The 13,197-nt window shown below is 47.1% G+C and overlaps 1 protein-coding gene across 1 annotated transcript in view; it reads left to right on the top strand.

The window, feature by feature from the left end:
• Positions 1–13,197, top strand: part of LOC148435659 (ATP-binding cassette sub-family C member 9-like) — a gene marked incomplete at its 3' end in the record, with an annotated part of 96,732 nt that overhangs the window by 16,771 nt on the left and 66,764 nt on the right. The window contains exons 2-6 of the mRNA XM_088465681.1: positions 572–738; positions 3,130–3,271; positions 5,037–5,158; positions 5,716–5,882; positions 5,959–6,201. Of these exons, the coding sequence (XP_088321807.1) occupies positions 572–738; positions 3,130–3,271; positions 5,037–5,158; positions 5,716–5,882; positions 5,959–6,201 (841 nt within the window). The remainder of the gene's footprint in view (positions 1–571; positions 739–3,129; positions 3,272–5,036; positions 5,159–5,715; positions 5,883–5,958; positions 6,202–13,197) is intronic.

Genomic DNA, 13,197 nt, shown 5'->3' with positions numbered 1-13,197 from the left:
CCCTATAGCGAGCCCTATAGTGAGCAAGACCATCGCGACCATCTTCCTGGCCGCTCGCTATAGCCGTGGGTGGTCCCCCACAGCTAGGCGAGCGGCCAGGAGGCCGTTCTAAAAAAAAGACCGGCCCTGATTCAGAGCGAGCGCTCTGTCAGAGTATCCGGCTCTGAATCAGGCCCTCAGATTGTTTTTAGTGCCCATGATCACATTGCAGGATGCGATAATAGCGCCAGGATATATGTAAAAGCACCCACAGGGACAGGGGCTCGGAGAGGGTGCCCGTTCCTGGAATGTGCTGGGAGTGAAGTGACCGCCTCAGTGGTGCCTAACTTGAAATTAGGTAAGTACAGGTATGCAGCAGCTGCTGTCGTAAATAGAGGATAAATCTGCTGTGGTCCCTCCATAATACATCTGGGGGATACGAAATATTTGCGGATATTCCCTGAAAACAGGTGTTTTCGGGGAATATGCCACAAATATTGAATGATAAATGAGCTCCTTATTAATGTAACATTGCTGATTTCCTTCCAGCATTTATAGCTACAATATAATGTGTCTCTCTTCCCATTCCCAGCAGTGAGTTCCTCCCCGGAGAAATGAGCCTCTCGTTCTGTGGTAACAACACGAAAACTTCGTACAATGTGAATAACGGGGTGCTGAACAATATCTGCTTCCTGGACGCCCTCAACCTGGTCCCCCACGTCTTCCTGCTCTTTATAACCTTCCCAATTCTATTTATAGGTGAGTGGCCTGGCCCTGATATACAGGACAATAGGGATCAGTGTAAGATGTCTTCAGCCCCTGCACCCTGTAATGTAAGCACCATGATCCCCAATCTTGTGGCTGGTTTGAGGTGGGAGCCACCTGTGACAGGGTCTGTCTATAATACCTGTGCTGTATTATTCACACATGGGAACTGTCCTGTGGCTTACCCCCAATATTTAGGGACCGTTCCAAAAGGGCAAGAGCAAATATGTGCGAGTGAGGGGTGAGATCTGGGTTGGGGGGGGCATGAATTGTATGTTGTTACAACGTCAACTCACCCTCTTCGCTCCTAATTTTATTGAGCCCTGAAAGTCACCACCTTTATACACGCTAATATAATGAAAGAGCGAGTCCGCTGGGGTCACCTCCAGCCTCCTGTCCTGCTGGTGACTCCAGGGTGTCTATAACGTAATGGCATAGCGCTCTGCAACAGGTACAGATGTGTCAGTACAAAAACTGAGCAGTAATCTACTGCGATTCCTATTAGAAAGATATATATAAATATACACTTAGATCCTGCAGAAAGTAATTATTGTCTAGTTAAGACCATATCAGCTGTAGCGGCTGCTGCCCTTAGCGTGTAGCGGATGCTGCCCCTAGCGTGTAGCTGATGCTACCCCTAGCGTGTAGCGGATGCTGCCCTTAGCGTGTAGCGGATGCTGCCCTTAGCGTGTAGCAGCTGCTGCCCTTAGCGTGTAGCGGATTCTGCCCTTAGCGTGCAGTGGCTGTGGTATTTTGTTCCCGGCTGCTCCGCGAATAGTCTAAGTGGGTAGTAGCAAGAGCCGGAACAGTGGCTGGAACCAAATTTAGGCTGGAGGCTGACGTCAACGCGTTTCGTCCCTTGAACAACCTTTGTACAGATGTGCCATGTCTGTGTGCATCGCTCTACGCCATGCCGCGCACTGCGTTCACACCATGCAATCCTATGGAGTCATGGGTGCAAACACAGCGCACGTACCCGTTTGCGAGTGCGCAACTTGCGCCATGCATGGTGCTATTTGCTGCACAAGCGGCAAAGATGCAAGAGGACACATTTGTACCAAGAATAACGTCTCACATAGGGGCCTATCCATTAGCAGATAAATTTGAACGATGAACGATTTATCGTTCAGTCGTTCAATTTATCTGCCAATGGATAGGCTCTGAACGATAAAAATGCGCACTTCCGCGGCCGACAAATTGGGTCTTTTGTCTCTCCAACATGTTGGTCAATTATCGTTTATCGCTGACAGATATTAGAAATATCTGTCGCGGTGAACGACGAACGATTTTTTAATGAAAGTGAATAGAAACATCATCATTACCTGTTTATTGGTTAGTAGCCCCTGATGGGTGGGTTACACGCTCATCATTACCTGTTTATTGGTTAGTAGCCCCTGATGGGTGGGTTACACGCTCATCATTACCTGTTTATTGGTTAGTATCCCCTGATGGGTGGGTTACACGCTCATCATTACCTGTTTATTGGTTAGTATCCCCTGTGGGTGGGTTACATGCTCATCATTATCTGTTTATTGGTTAGTAGCCCCTGATGGGTGGGTTACACGCTCATCATTACCTGTTTATTGGTTAGTATCCCCTGTGGGTGGGTTACACGCTCATCATTACCTGTTTATTGGTTAGTATCCCCTGTGGGTGGGTTACATGCTCATCATTACCTGTTTATTGATTAGTAGCCCCTGTGGGTGGGTTACATGCTCATCATTACCTGTTTATTGGTTAGTATCCCCTGATGGGTGGGTTACACGCTCATCATTACCTGTTTATTGGTTAGTATCCCCTGATGGGTGGGTTACACGCTCATCATTACCTGTTTATTGGTTAGTAGCCCCTGATGGGTGGGTTACATGCTCATCATTACCTGTTTATTGGTTAGTAGCCCCTGATGGGTGGGTTACACGCTCATCATTACCTGTTTATTGATTAGTAGCCCCTGATGGGTGGGTTACATGCTCATCATTACCTGTTTATTGGTTAGTATCCCCTGATGGGTGGGTTACGCACTCATCATTACCTGTTTATTGGTTAGTATCCCCTGATGGGTGGGTTACACGCTCATCATTACCTGTTTATTGGTTAGTAGCCCCTGATGGGTGGGTTACACGCTCATCATTACCTGTTTATTGGTTAGTAGCCCCTGATGGGTGGGTTACATGCTCATCATTACCTGTTTATTGGTTAGTAGCCCCTGATGGGTGGGTTACACGCTCATCATTACCTGTTTATTGGTTAGTAGCCCCTGATGGGTGGGTTACATGCTCATCATTACCTGTTTATTGGTTAGTAGCCCCTGATGGGTGGGTCTGATGCGTCTTTATTCCTGATTGGTGGATAATTTACCTTTCCTAATTCTCCTGTATGGCGCAGGATGGGGAAGTCAGAGTTCCAAGGTCCAAATTCATCACAACACCTGGCTGCACTTCCCCGGGCACAACCTGCGATGGCTGCTGACCTTTGTGCTCCTGTTTGTCCACGTGTGCGAGATCGCAGAGGGCATAGTGTCAGACAGGTGAGTCCACGCCAATCCCACGTGCTACACGCAACACACTCATTTTTATTACTTACTTCATATAACACATGTTCTATTGGGACAAACATGTTGCATAAACAGATATATATGTACTGTATAATATAGGGGCGTATCTAAAATGGGTGCAGGTGTATGATGGACACGGGCCCCTGAGTCCAGTCAGGCTCACACCACACACCCTGCACACACCCATATAATTATTATACCTACCTCTCCGGAGTCCTGCGTCAGCTGGTACTTCTGACTTTACTCACCAGGAAAATGGCACGGCGGCCATATTGTCTGTGATTTGCGCATGCGCAGTAGTGATGTCCCCAGGAATAAGGCGCGGGTAGGGGCGTTTCACTTTCAACAGAGGAGGGGGCCCGTGTGCAGTCTCCATCACAGACCATCTCCTCCCAGTCTGGTGGCTGCAGTGCACTGAACGCAGCGCAGCCAGCGCCACACTGATAGACTCTGGGCACTAGAGTGTGCCCAGAGTCTATAGCACATGCGCAGGGCACAGGGAAAATGGCCACAGCGGCCATTTCCCTGTATTGCACATGCGCAAAACGACTGGAAAAAGGTCGCTGCAGCCATTTTCCAGGCATTTTTACAGCACTGACATCTGAAAATCACAAAGGACAGTTCTCCTGGTACGAGCTGTCTTTTGCGATAGAGGGACTTCCAGGTTTATGTCCCAGAAGTCCTTCTGGCGCCCTTCCGCACATGCGTAGAAGGAAGCGCGCACCGAAGGGTGGGGGGCTGGGAGGGATCTGATTGGATCCCTCTCAGGGGGCACCCTGAAAATAAGTCCATAGGCTTCTGTTGGGTAACACCATCTAAAGATAGCGTCACCCACCGAGTTGAAGTACCGGAATGCATCGTATTCTGGTGCTTAGTACACATGAGAAATGGGGTTAAACCTCCGAAAACTGCATTTTTTTACCATATTTTAGAGCTTAGTACATGGATCAAGCGTCCCACCACTTACCGCATGAATTCCACCACTTACCGCATGAATCCCACCACTTACCGCATGCATAGCACCACTTACCGCATGCATCCCGCCACTTACCGCATGTGTCCCGCCAATTACCGCATGAATCCCACCACTTACCGCATGTGTCCCGCCACTTACCGCATGAATCCCACCACTTACCGCATGCATAGCGCCACTTACCGCATTCATAGCGCCATTTACCGCATGAATCCCGCCACTTTCCGCATGCATCCTGCCACTTACCGCATGCATCCCCCACTTACCGCATGCGTCCCTCCACTTACCACATGTGTCCCGCCACTTACAGCATGTGTCCCTCCACTTACCGCATGCATAGCGCCACTTACCGCATGAACCCCGCCACTTACCGCATGCATCCCGCCACTTACCGCATGTGTCCCGCCACTTACCGCATGCGTCCCGCCACTTACCGCATGCATAGGCCACTTACCGCATGAACCCCGCCACTTACTGCATGCATCCCGCCACTTACCGCATGCATAGCGTCATTTATTATTATACTGCATGAAGATTTGGCATTACGTAAGGGACAACCCTTCTGCTTAGCGTATTTTCTCAGCTGCGATCTCTTTAGCGCCCGTCTTTGACTCAGGCCGTCAGTTTTACAATCTATAAAACTTTGAAATAACTATTATAATGAAGCTATTAGTTATTAATAGGATGTACTAATGAAATGTAATAATGGGAATGTTTAGCTATATAGTGACGAGTGTGTGTCTGTGTCTTATATGTTATTTGTAGGGAAATGGATTCCCGACATCTCCACCTGTTCATGCCGGCGATTGTCGGATTTATCGCAGCGACAACTTCCATAATCTATTACCATAATATCGAGACATCAAACTTCCCCAAACTGTTATTAGGTAAGACAGTGCGTATGTTACATATACTGTAATGTCAGCAGCGTGCCGGGAATAACAGATGTCACATGGCCGGGGCGGCCAAGAAGTCCGACAGCAGCGGCTGATGACCCAATCTTCGGCAATGTGTTGCCGCAGCAACTGTACAGCTGATGAGGTGATCTTTATTGCCGCATGGTCACGTGGTGACAAAATTTGCAACTACATTTTTTTGGTTTTCAGTAAATGTCTAGCGCATCCCGGGAGGTATCTGATGCCCAAACGTCTCATCATTACCAACCTTATAACCAGAGTGCTTCTTGTAACAGCCCTGTATATATATATATATATATATATATATATATATATATATATGATATATCCTACAGTTTACTGCAGGACATTAATGAGGCAGTTTTCTCCCCCGAGGTCGGAATCTCTCCAATGTCCGTGGTATTTGGAACCGTTTCGCGCCCATATTGTAGGGAACAGGCTTCTCGGCATAACGCGGACTCTCCGCGATCAGTTTGTGACGTTCTCTGTATCATTATCTGATTTACACCCTTGTGTCTCTTTCCCAGCTCTCTTCCTGTACTGGGTATTGGCCTTTATATCCAAAACCATTAAGCTGGTGAAATATTGTGAAATGGGAATTGGTGTGAATCAGTTACGGTTCTGCATCACCGGGACGATGGTCACCCTGTACGGCCTCCTAATGGCGGTGGAGATTAACGTCATTAGAGTTCGGGTACGTTACCGCTTTCTGCACACTGCCCAGCCGTACGCTGGGGGTCATCTCATGTATTTTCCTTCTCTTCTTCCAGAAATATGTGTTTTCCGTTAGCCCCCAGAAAGTGAAACCCCCCGAGGATCTCCAAGACCTGGGTGTGAGGTTCCTGCAGCCATTCGTCAACCTACTTTCCAAATCAACGTACTGGTGGATGAACAGTCTCATCGTCTCCGCGCAGAAGAGACCCATCGACTTAAAGACTATTGGAAAATTACCCATCGCGATGAGGGCCCTCACCAACTACGTCTGCCTGAAAAATGCGTATCAGGAGCAGAAGGTAAAGAACATTAATAGGCATATTGTGTGTAAGGCTGAGGATGTACTGATCCTCGTTGGTGCCAACCCTATGCCCAATGCATGAATGGCGTTATCACTAGTGGCAACAGATGAAGGTTTCCTGATCCTCATCCTGAGGTGGATTTTATAGAACAGAAAAATAGAAAAAAATTTGGAATGCATAAAGTTTTAAACCACACAGGTAGGTGCCCACCTGGGGGCAAGGAAGGTGCAGCCAAGGCTCCCGTGATGGTGTGGATGTGCCCCTTTAACTGCAGAGCATATACCCAGTGCCACGGTATTACCAACATGGCCACGTCCCTGCACACTAGCCCATGTCCCCAATAGTACCAGGACCCGAAAAGTCTCTTGACGGCCCTGCCTAAGTTTAGGCCATGATTGCGATTGTAATACAGAAAAGGTCTATCGAGACCAGTGATACTAGTGATAGGCAGCCTTCAGAGGCTGCACAGAAGCCCACTGACCTTCAGGAGGGCCGTACATTACCCTTCATATCAGTGATAAGTTACAACAATACATGTATTTAAAGAAAGAGACACCTATCTATAAGAGCGTACCATGAGGTGTACATTAAACAAGTGTGAGAAACTATAGCAAACACATCTGACAATAAAGCAGGTAGGAGCTAGGACCTGCTGACCAGGCCTCGGAGGGCTCGGTGGGACCCTAGGACCGCCTGTTGCTCCTCAATGATCTAGTGATGTTTCTGCTCGGATCCACCTGCCCAGCGTCACAGTATCCCTAAATATAGCTTTCACGATGTTGTCACCGTGCTAGAAAGAGGCCCCGGCTTGTAGTACAGTAACCAGACCACGTGTAGGAGGAGACGGTTCTGCAGACAGTGACAGCATGATCCCAGGCGCAGAGGGTTAAGTGCATTATTTGTATCGCAGCCACTGGGAACGGTTGTGTCTTAAATACTGATATTTGGCAGGCGCTGCTTTTTTCCATTGTGAGGTGAAGGCACTTTTGTAATCTGTGTTTTAAACAAGTCCCTGGTTCTCAGCCAATCAGATTGGTGCGGAGTCCATCACGCTCGGCCAGTACAGACGGGCACTTACTCTGAGACCAGTTCTGTCCAGGCTCCAGCAAACACTAAACTTTGCCCTGACTTTAGCAATGTTTCACGCCAGCTCGCAGTGCAGAAATCACACGGTGTTAATTATAAGACGACGAAGCGTTGATGGCGAATAACCCATATCGTCTGCTCTTTTTACTTTATTCTCTATAAGGAATAGTTTTATTCCTTTATTGTGTTATTCTCACATTTATCTGCTGGATGTTTGTGCCAAGTGTATAATAACTTTTCACCTGGTCAACATCTGTGTTTCATTCATATCGAACCTCCTCTTCTAAGCGCTGCAAATTATATTATTAACATGTATCTATATAGCGCCAACATATACCGTCGTGCTGCACAATTGGGAACAAAACAGCGACAGGAATATAACAGACAGAGAGGATCCTGCGCCCAGACGCACAGTCACATGACTAGAGCTCCCTGTCATCCCTAACATATCATTACATGATGGGTACTCCAAAAACAGGCCACGCCCACTTTCTAAGCTCTTATTTATACAGATGTGTCCATATACACCTTTGCTCAAATAGCGCCAAATAACCCCGTTTAGTGCGCCACGGACTTCGTGATTTAGTAGAGCACCTTTTTCCTTATATATACTGTACATGCATCTTATTCACATCACTAATGCAACCAAAGTACAATGCAATGGTAAACCGATTAGTGGTGCCTTGTTACGACGCTGAGCGCTATCATTTCATGTACTTCTGTGTGCGGCTAATTTGCAAATCTGGATAAAAAAGGCAAAGGACAGAGGGCCTGATTCAGACCCACTCGCAAGCGGCTGTCCGCTCGCAAGTGGGTCGATGGTGTGCTCTGCGCATGCGCACGACGGCGGGAGCTCCGTCGTGCGCATGCGCCAGACGCGACGAGCGAAGGACTTTCCTTCGCTCGTTGTGTCTGATCGAAGGGGGCGTGCTGTCGATGTTGATTGACAGCACGCCCCCTTTGGTGGGCGTGCCGGGGGCGTGCCTCCCTGACGGGGGCGTTCCCACGGGAGCGCCTACCGTCAGAAGCCGGCCCCACTGACATCACTAGTGATGTCAGTGGGAGTGATTTTGGCTCTGATAGAGCCAAAATCAATCCGGGGCTTGCGGTTGAAAACCTCAACCGCAGGCTCCGGCTCGCAGTTTCGATGGTCGCGATGGTCAAGACCATCGCGGCCATCAAACTGCACGCTCGTATAGGCTGTGGGTGGTGACCCACAGCTATACGAGCGTCCAGGAGGACGCTCCATAGTTATGGAGGGCGGCCCTCATTCAGAGCGTGCGGTCTGCTCAGAGCGTCTGGCTCTGAATGAGGGCCAGAGTTCCGATATGAGCAGCCGCGCCATGCCTCGCCTTGCGTATCGTAATGCTCGCTCTGCGACAAAAGTACTAATCTAGTGTCTCTGGCACAACGTGGGTGATGTTGTATGCTGCTATGATAAGAATAAGATGATAAATTTAGGAAAAGTATGAGTCACTACACAGCGAGCAACAACTAAGTCTCAGCAACTAAGTCTCAGCAACTAAGTCTCAGCAACTAAGTCTCAACAACTAAGTCTCAGCAACTAAGTCTCAACAACTAAGTCTCAGCAACTAAGTCTCAGCAACTAAGTCTCAGCAACTAAGTCTCAGCTACTAAGTCTCAACAACTAAGTCTCAACAACTAAGTCTCAGCAACTAAGTCTCAACAACTAAGTCTCAACAACTAAGTCTCAGCAACTAAGTCTCAGCAACTAAGTCTCAGCAACTAAGTCTCAACAACTAAGTCTCAACAACTAAGTCTCAGCAACTAAGTCTCAGCAACTAAGTCTCAGCAACTAAGTCTCAACAACTAAGTCTCAGCAACTAAGTCTCAGCAACTAAGTCTCAACAACTAAGTCTCAGCAACTGAGTCTCAGCAACTAAGTCTCTGCAACTAAGTCTCAGCAACTAAGTCTCAACAACTAAGTCTCAACAACTAAGTCTCAGCAACTAAGTCTCAACAACTAAGTCTCAACAACTAAGTCTCAACAACTAAGTCTCAGCAACTAAGTCTCAACAACTAAGTCTCAACAACTAAGTCTCAGCTACTAAGTCTCAACAACTAAGTCTCAGCTACTAAGTCTCAGCAACTAAGTCTCAACAACTAAGTCTCAGCAACTAAGTCTCAACAACTAAGTCTCAACAACTAAGTCTCAGCAACTAAGTCTCAACAACTAAGTCTCAGCTACTAAGTCTCAGCAACTAAGTCTCAGCAACTAAGTCTCAACAACTAAGTCTCAACAACTAAGTCTCAGCAACTAAATCTCAACAACTAAGTCTCAGCAACTAAGTCTCAACAACTAAGTCTCAACAACTAAGTCTCAGCAACTAAGTCTCAACAGCTAAGTCTCAGCAACTAAGTCTCAACAACTAAGTCTCAACAACTAAGTCTCAGCAACTAAGTCTCAGCAACTAAGTCTCAACAACTAAGTCTCAGCAACTAAGTCTCAGCAACTAAGTCTCAACAACTAAGTCTCAACAACTAAGTCTCAGCAACTAAGTCTCAGCAACTAAGTCTCAACAACTAAGTCTCAGCAACTAAGTCTCAACAACTAAGTCTCAGCAACTAAGTCTCAGCAACTAAGTCTCAGCAACTAAGTCTCAACAACTAAGTCTCAACAACTAAGTCTCAGCAACTAAGTCTCAACAACTAAGTCTCAGCAACTAAGTCTCAACAACTAAGTCTCAACAACTAAGTCTCAGCAACTAAGTCTCAACAGCTAAGTCTCAGCAACTAAGTCTCAACAACTAAGTCTCAACAACTAAGTCTCAGCAACTAAGTCTCAGCAACTAAGTCTCAACAACTAAGTCTCAGCAATTAAGTCTCAGCAACTAAGTCTCAGCAACTAAGTCTCAACAACTAAGTCTCAACAACTAAGTCTCAGCAACTAAGTCTCAGCAACTAAGTCTCAACAACTAAGTCTCAGCAACTAAGTCTCAGCAACTAAGTCTCAGCAACTAAGTCTCAACAACTAAGTCTCAGCAACTAAGTCTCAGCAACTAAGTCTCAGCAACTAAGTCTCAACAACTAAGTCTCAACAACTGTCTCAGCAACTAAGTCTCAGCAACTAAGTCTCAACAACTAAGTCTCAGCAACTAAGTCTCAGCAACTAAGTCTCAACAACTAAGTCTCAGCAACTAAGTCTCAGCAACTAAGTCTCAACAACTTAGGGCCTGATTCAGAGCCGTTCGCTATTTGCGGTCGTTCGTTCAAAAACAAGGGGTGGCTATTCAAATGATCCGTTCGCAAATTGCAGTCTGTTCCCACCTCTAAGTCTGAACAAGCGAGCAAAACATATGCTCGTTTATTTGTTAAAAACGCCCCCTGGCCGCTCGCACCATACGTCATGTCCACTATTAGATTAATCGAGTACATCGACCAGCGTATGAACTGCTCGCTATTCTTGTGGTTGGTTTTTGCTACCACAATCTTGCGAGCAGTTCTGGCTATAAAATAACCCAGTGACGTGGTCAATGACGCTGCTGTTTTAATTATGCACACCCATAAAACGCCCGTTTTGACCTTTAAGCACGCCTGCGTTCTGATCTCCACTCCCCGTTTTCAAGCACCTTCCCCTGTTACCACCCACATACGCCTCATTCTGTCACTCAAAATAGCAGGCATTCGCTATATTGCGAGCACATGAATTTCGGCCGCACTGACTGGTTCGCGCATGCGTATAACGATCCGTACGCATGCGCAGATGTGCGAACATCGCTCGGAACGAGCGTACTGCCGCTAGCGAGTGGCTCTGAATGAGGGCCTAAGGGCCTGATTCAGAGCCGTTCGCTATTTGCGGTCGTTCGTTCAAAAACAAGGGGTGGCTATTCAAATGATCCGTTCGCAAATTGCAGTCTGTTCACACCTCTAAGTCTGAACGAGCGAGCAAAACATACGCTCGTTTATTTGTTAAAAACGCCCCCTGGCCGCTCGCACCATACGTCATGTCCGCTATTTATTAGATTAATCGAGTACATCGACCAGCGTATGAACTGCTCGCTATTCTTGTGGTTGGTTTTTGCTACCACAATCTTGCGAGCAGTTCTGGCTATAAAATAACCCAGTGACGTGGTCAATGACGCTGCTGTATTAATTATGCACTCCCTTAAATCGCCCGTTTTGACCTTTAAGCACGCCTGCGAACGGATTTCCACTCCCCGTTTTCAAGCACCTTCCCCTGTTACCACCCACATACGCCTCATTCTGTCACTCAAAATAGCAGGTATTCGCTATATTGCGAGCACATGAATTTCGGCCGCACTGACTGGTTCGCGCATGCGTATAACGATCCGTACGCATGCGCAGATGTGCGAACATCGCTCGGAATGAGCGTACTGCCGCTAGCGAGTGGCTCTGAATGAGGGCCTAAGTCTCAGCAACTAAGTCTCAACATCTAAAGGTGCGTACACACTGGGCGATTAAAGTGGACGACTGAACGATAATGATATCGTTATCGTTCAGTCGTCCACTTTATCGTCCATTTTTAACATCAAAACGATGAACGATAACGACGATGCACGTTCCTGCGGGTCGTTCGTCATTATCGTTCATCGTTCATCAAGTAAACATGGAGGCCAACCTGACGATTTCGTCAGGTTGCTGCATGTTGGGGAATGGGGGAGAGAGCCCGGCGCTGAACGATATCGTTAATTATATCGTTCAGCGGGTGTGCTCAATGTCATGAACGACATTGAGCACACCCTGCCGGGGACACACTAGACGATATCGCTCAGGGAGCATATCGTCTAGTGTGTATGCACCTTAAGTCTCAGCAATCGTCTTGCGCCATGTGGTGCAAAAACACCGTGGTGACTTTACAGAAGTCACGGCACAGGTAGAAAGGAGAACACACCGGCCAATACTGTATAGTCTTTGGGGAATGTGCACAATGTAACGTCATATACATACAATAATATCATACAAAGGGCCTCATTTATTAATGAGTACTATGACATTCAGTGATAAAACTCGTTGCGTATGATAAATGGTGGTGATCCAGCCAATCAGCTCCCAACTGTCATTTTTCAAACAGCTGACAGTTGGGAGCTGATTGGCTGGAGCACCATTATCATACGCAGCGAGTTTTATCCCTCATTGTGAATGATAAAACTCATTAATAAATGAGGCCCAAAACTGGAATATATGTAACATGCTAAATTGTCCTATTGCGTATTTACAGAGGAAGTAGGCAACCTGTAGCTCTCCGCTGTTATGGAACTACAAGTCCCAGCCTGTTGCAAACCTCTGGAGACTTAAGGCCCCTACACACTGGAACGACAAATCGTTCATATCGTCCAGTGTGTATGCTTTATCGCGATGCGTGCTCCCGCCGGTTTTTGGTCACATCTTCAGATCTTCCCTACATGCAGAAAGATCTGTCAATCTCGTTAACTATTCGCGGCATATCCTGCAGTGTGTATGCACTACCGAACGACAAATGAAACTGTATGTCGTTCCAACCAGACATTTGACAGGCATTCTCTTGACACAGATGCATGGACAGATCCGTGCGTGCATCTGTGTTAAAAAAAATGCTTGTCTAGGTAAAATAAAATAAAAATATAAATGACGTGGGGTCGCCCCCTAAAAGCACAATCAGCCCCGGACTTTTCAGAGCCAGTCCTGGTTGTGAAAAGACAGGGGACAAAAGACGTAGGGGTCCCCTGTATTTAGCACAACCAGCACTGGGCTCAGCGAGCCGGTCCTGGTTTTGGAAATAAAGGGGACAAAATGAGTAGGGGTCCCCTGTATTTTCCATAACCAGCACCTGACTCTTTCTAGCGTGGGTGTAGTGCGCAATGCCAAAGCATTACGCCTGACTGTTAGTCAGCCCAGGCCAAGTATCCCTAGGGAGGTGGGTACCCCCCAATAAAGGGGTCCGCCTCC

This window comes from Taudactylus pleione, unplaced genomic scaffold (genome assembly GCF_031769625.1).
Source record: "Taudactylus pleione unplaced genomic scaffold, aTauple2 ptg002142l, whole genome shotgun sequence".
Classification (NCBI taxonomy): Eukaryota; Metazoa; Chordata; class Amphibia; order Anura; family Myobatrachidae; genus Taudactylus; species Taudactylus pleione.
This window is presented reverse-complemented; position numbering and strand designations above follow the sequence as displayed.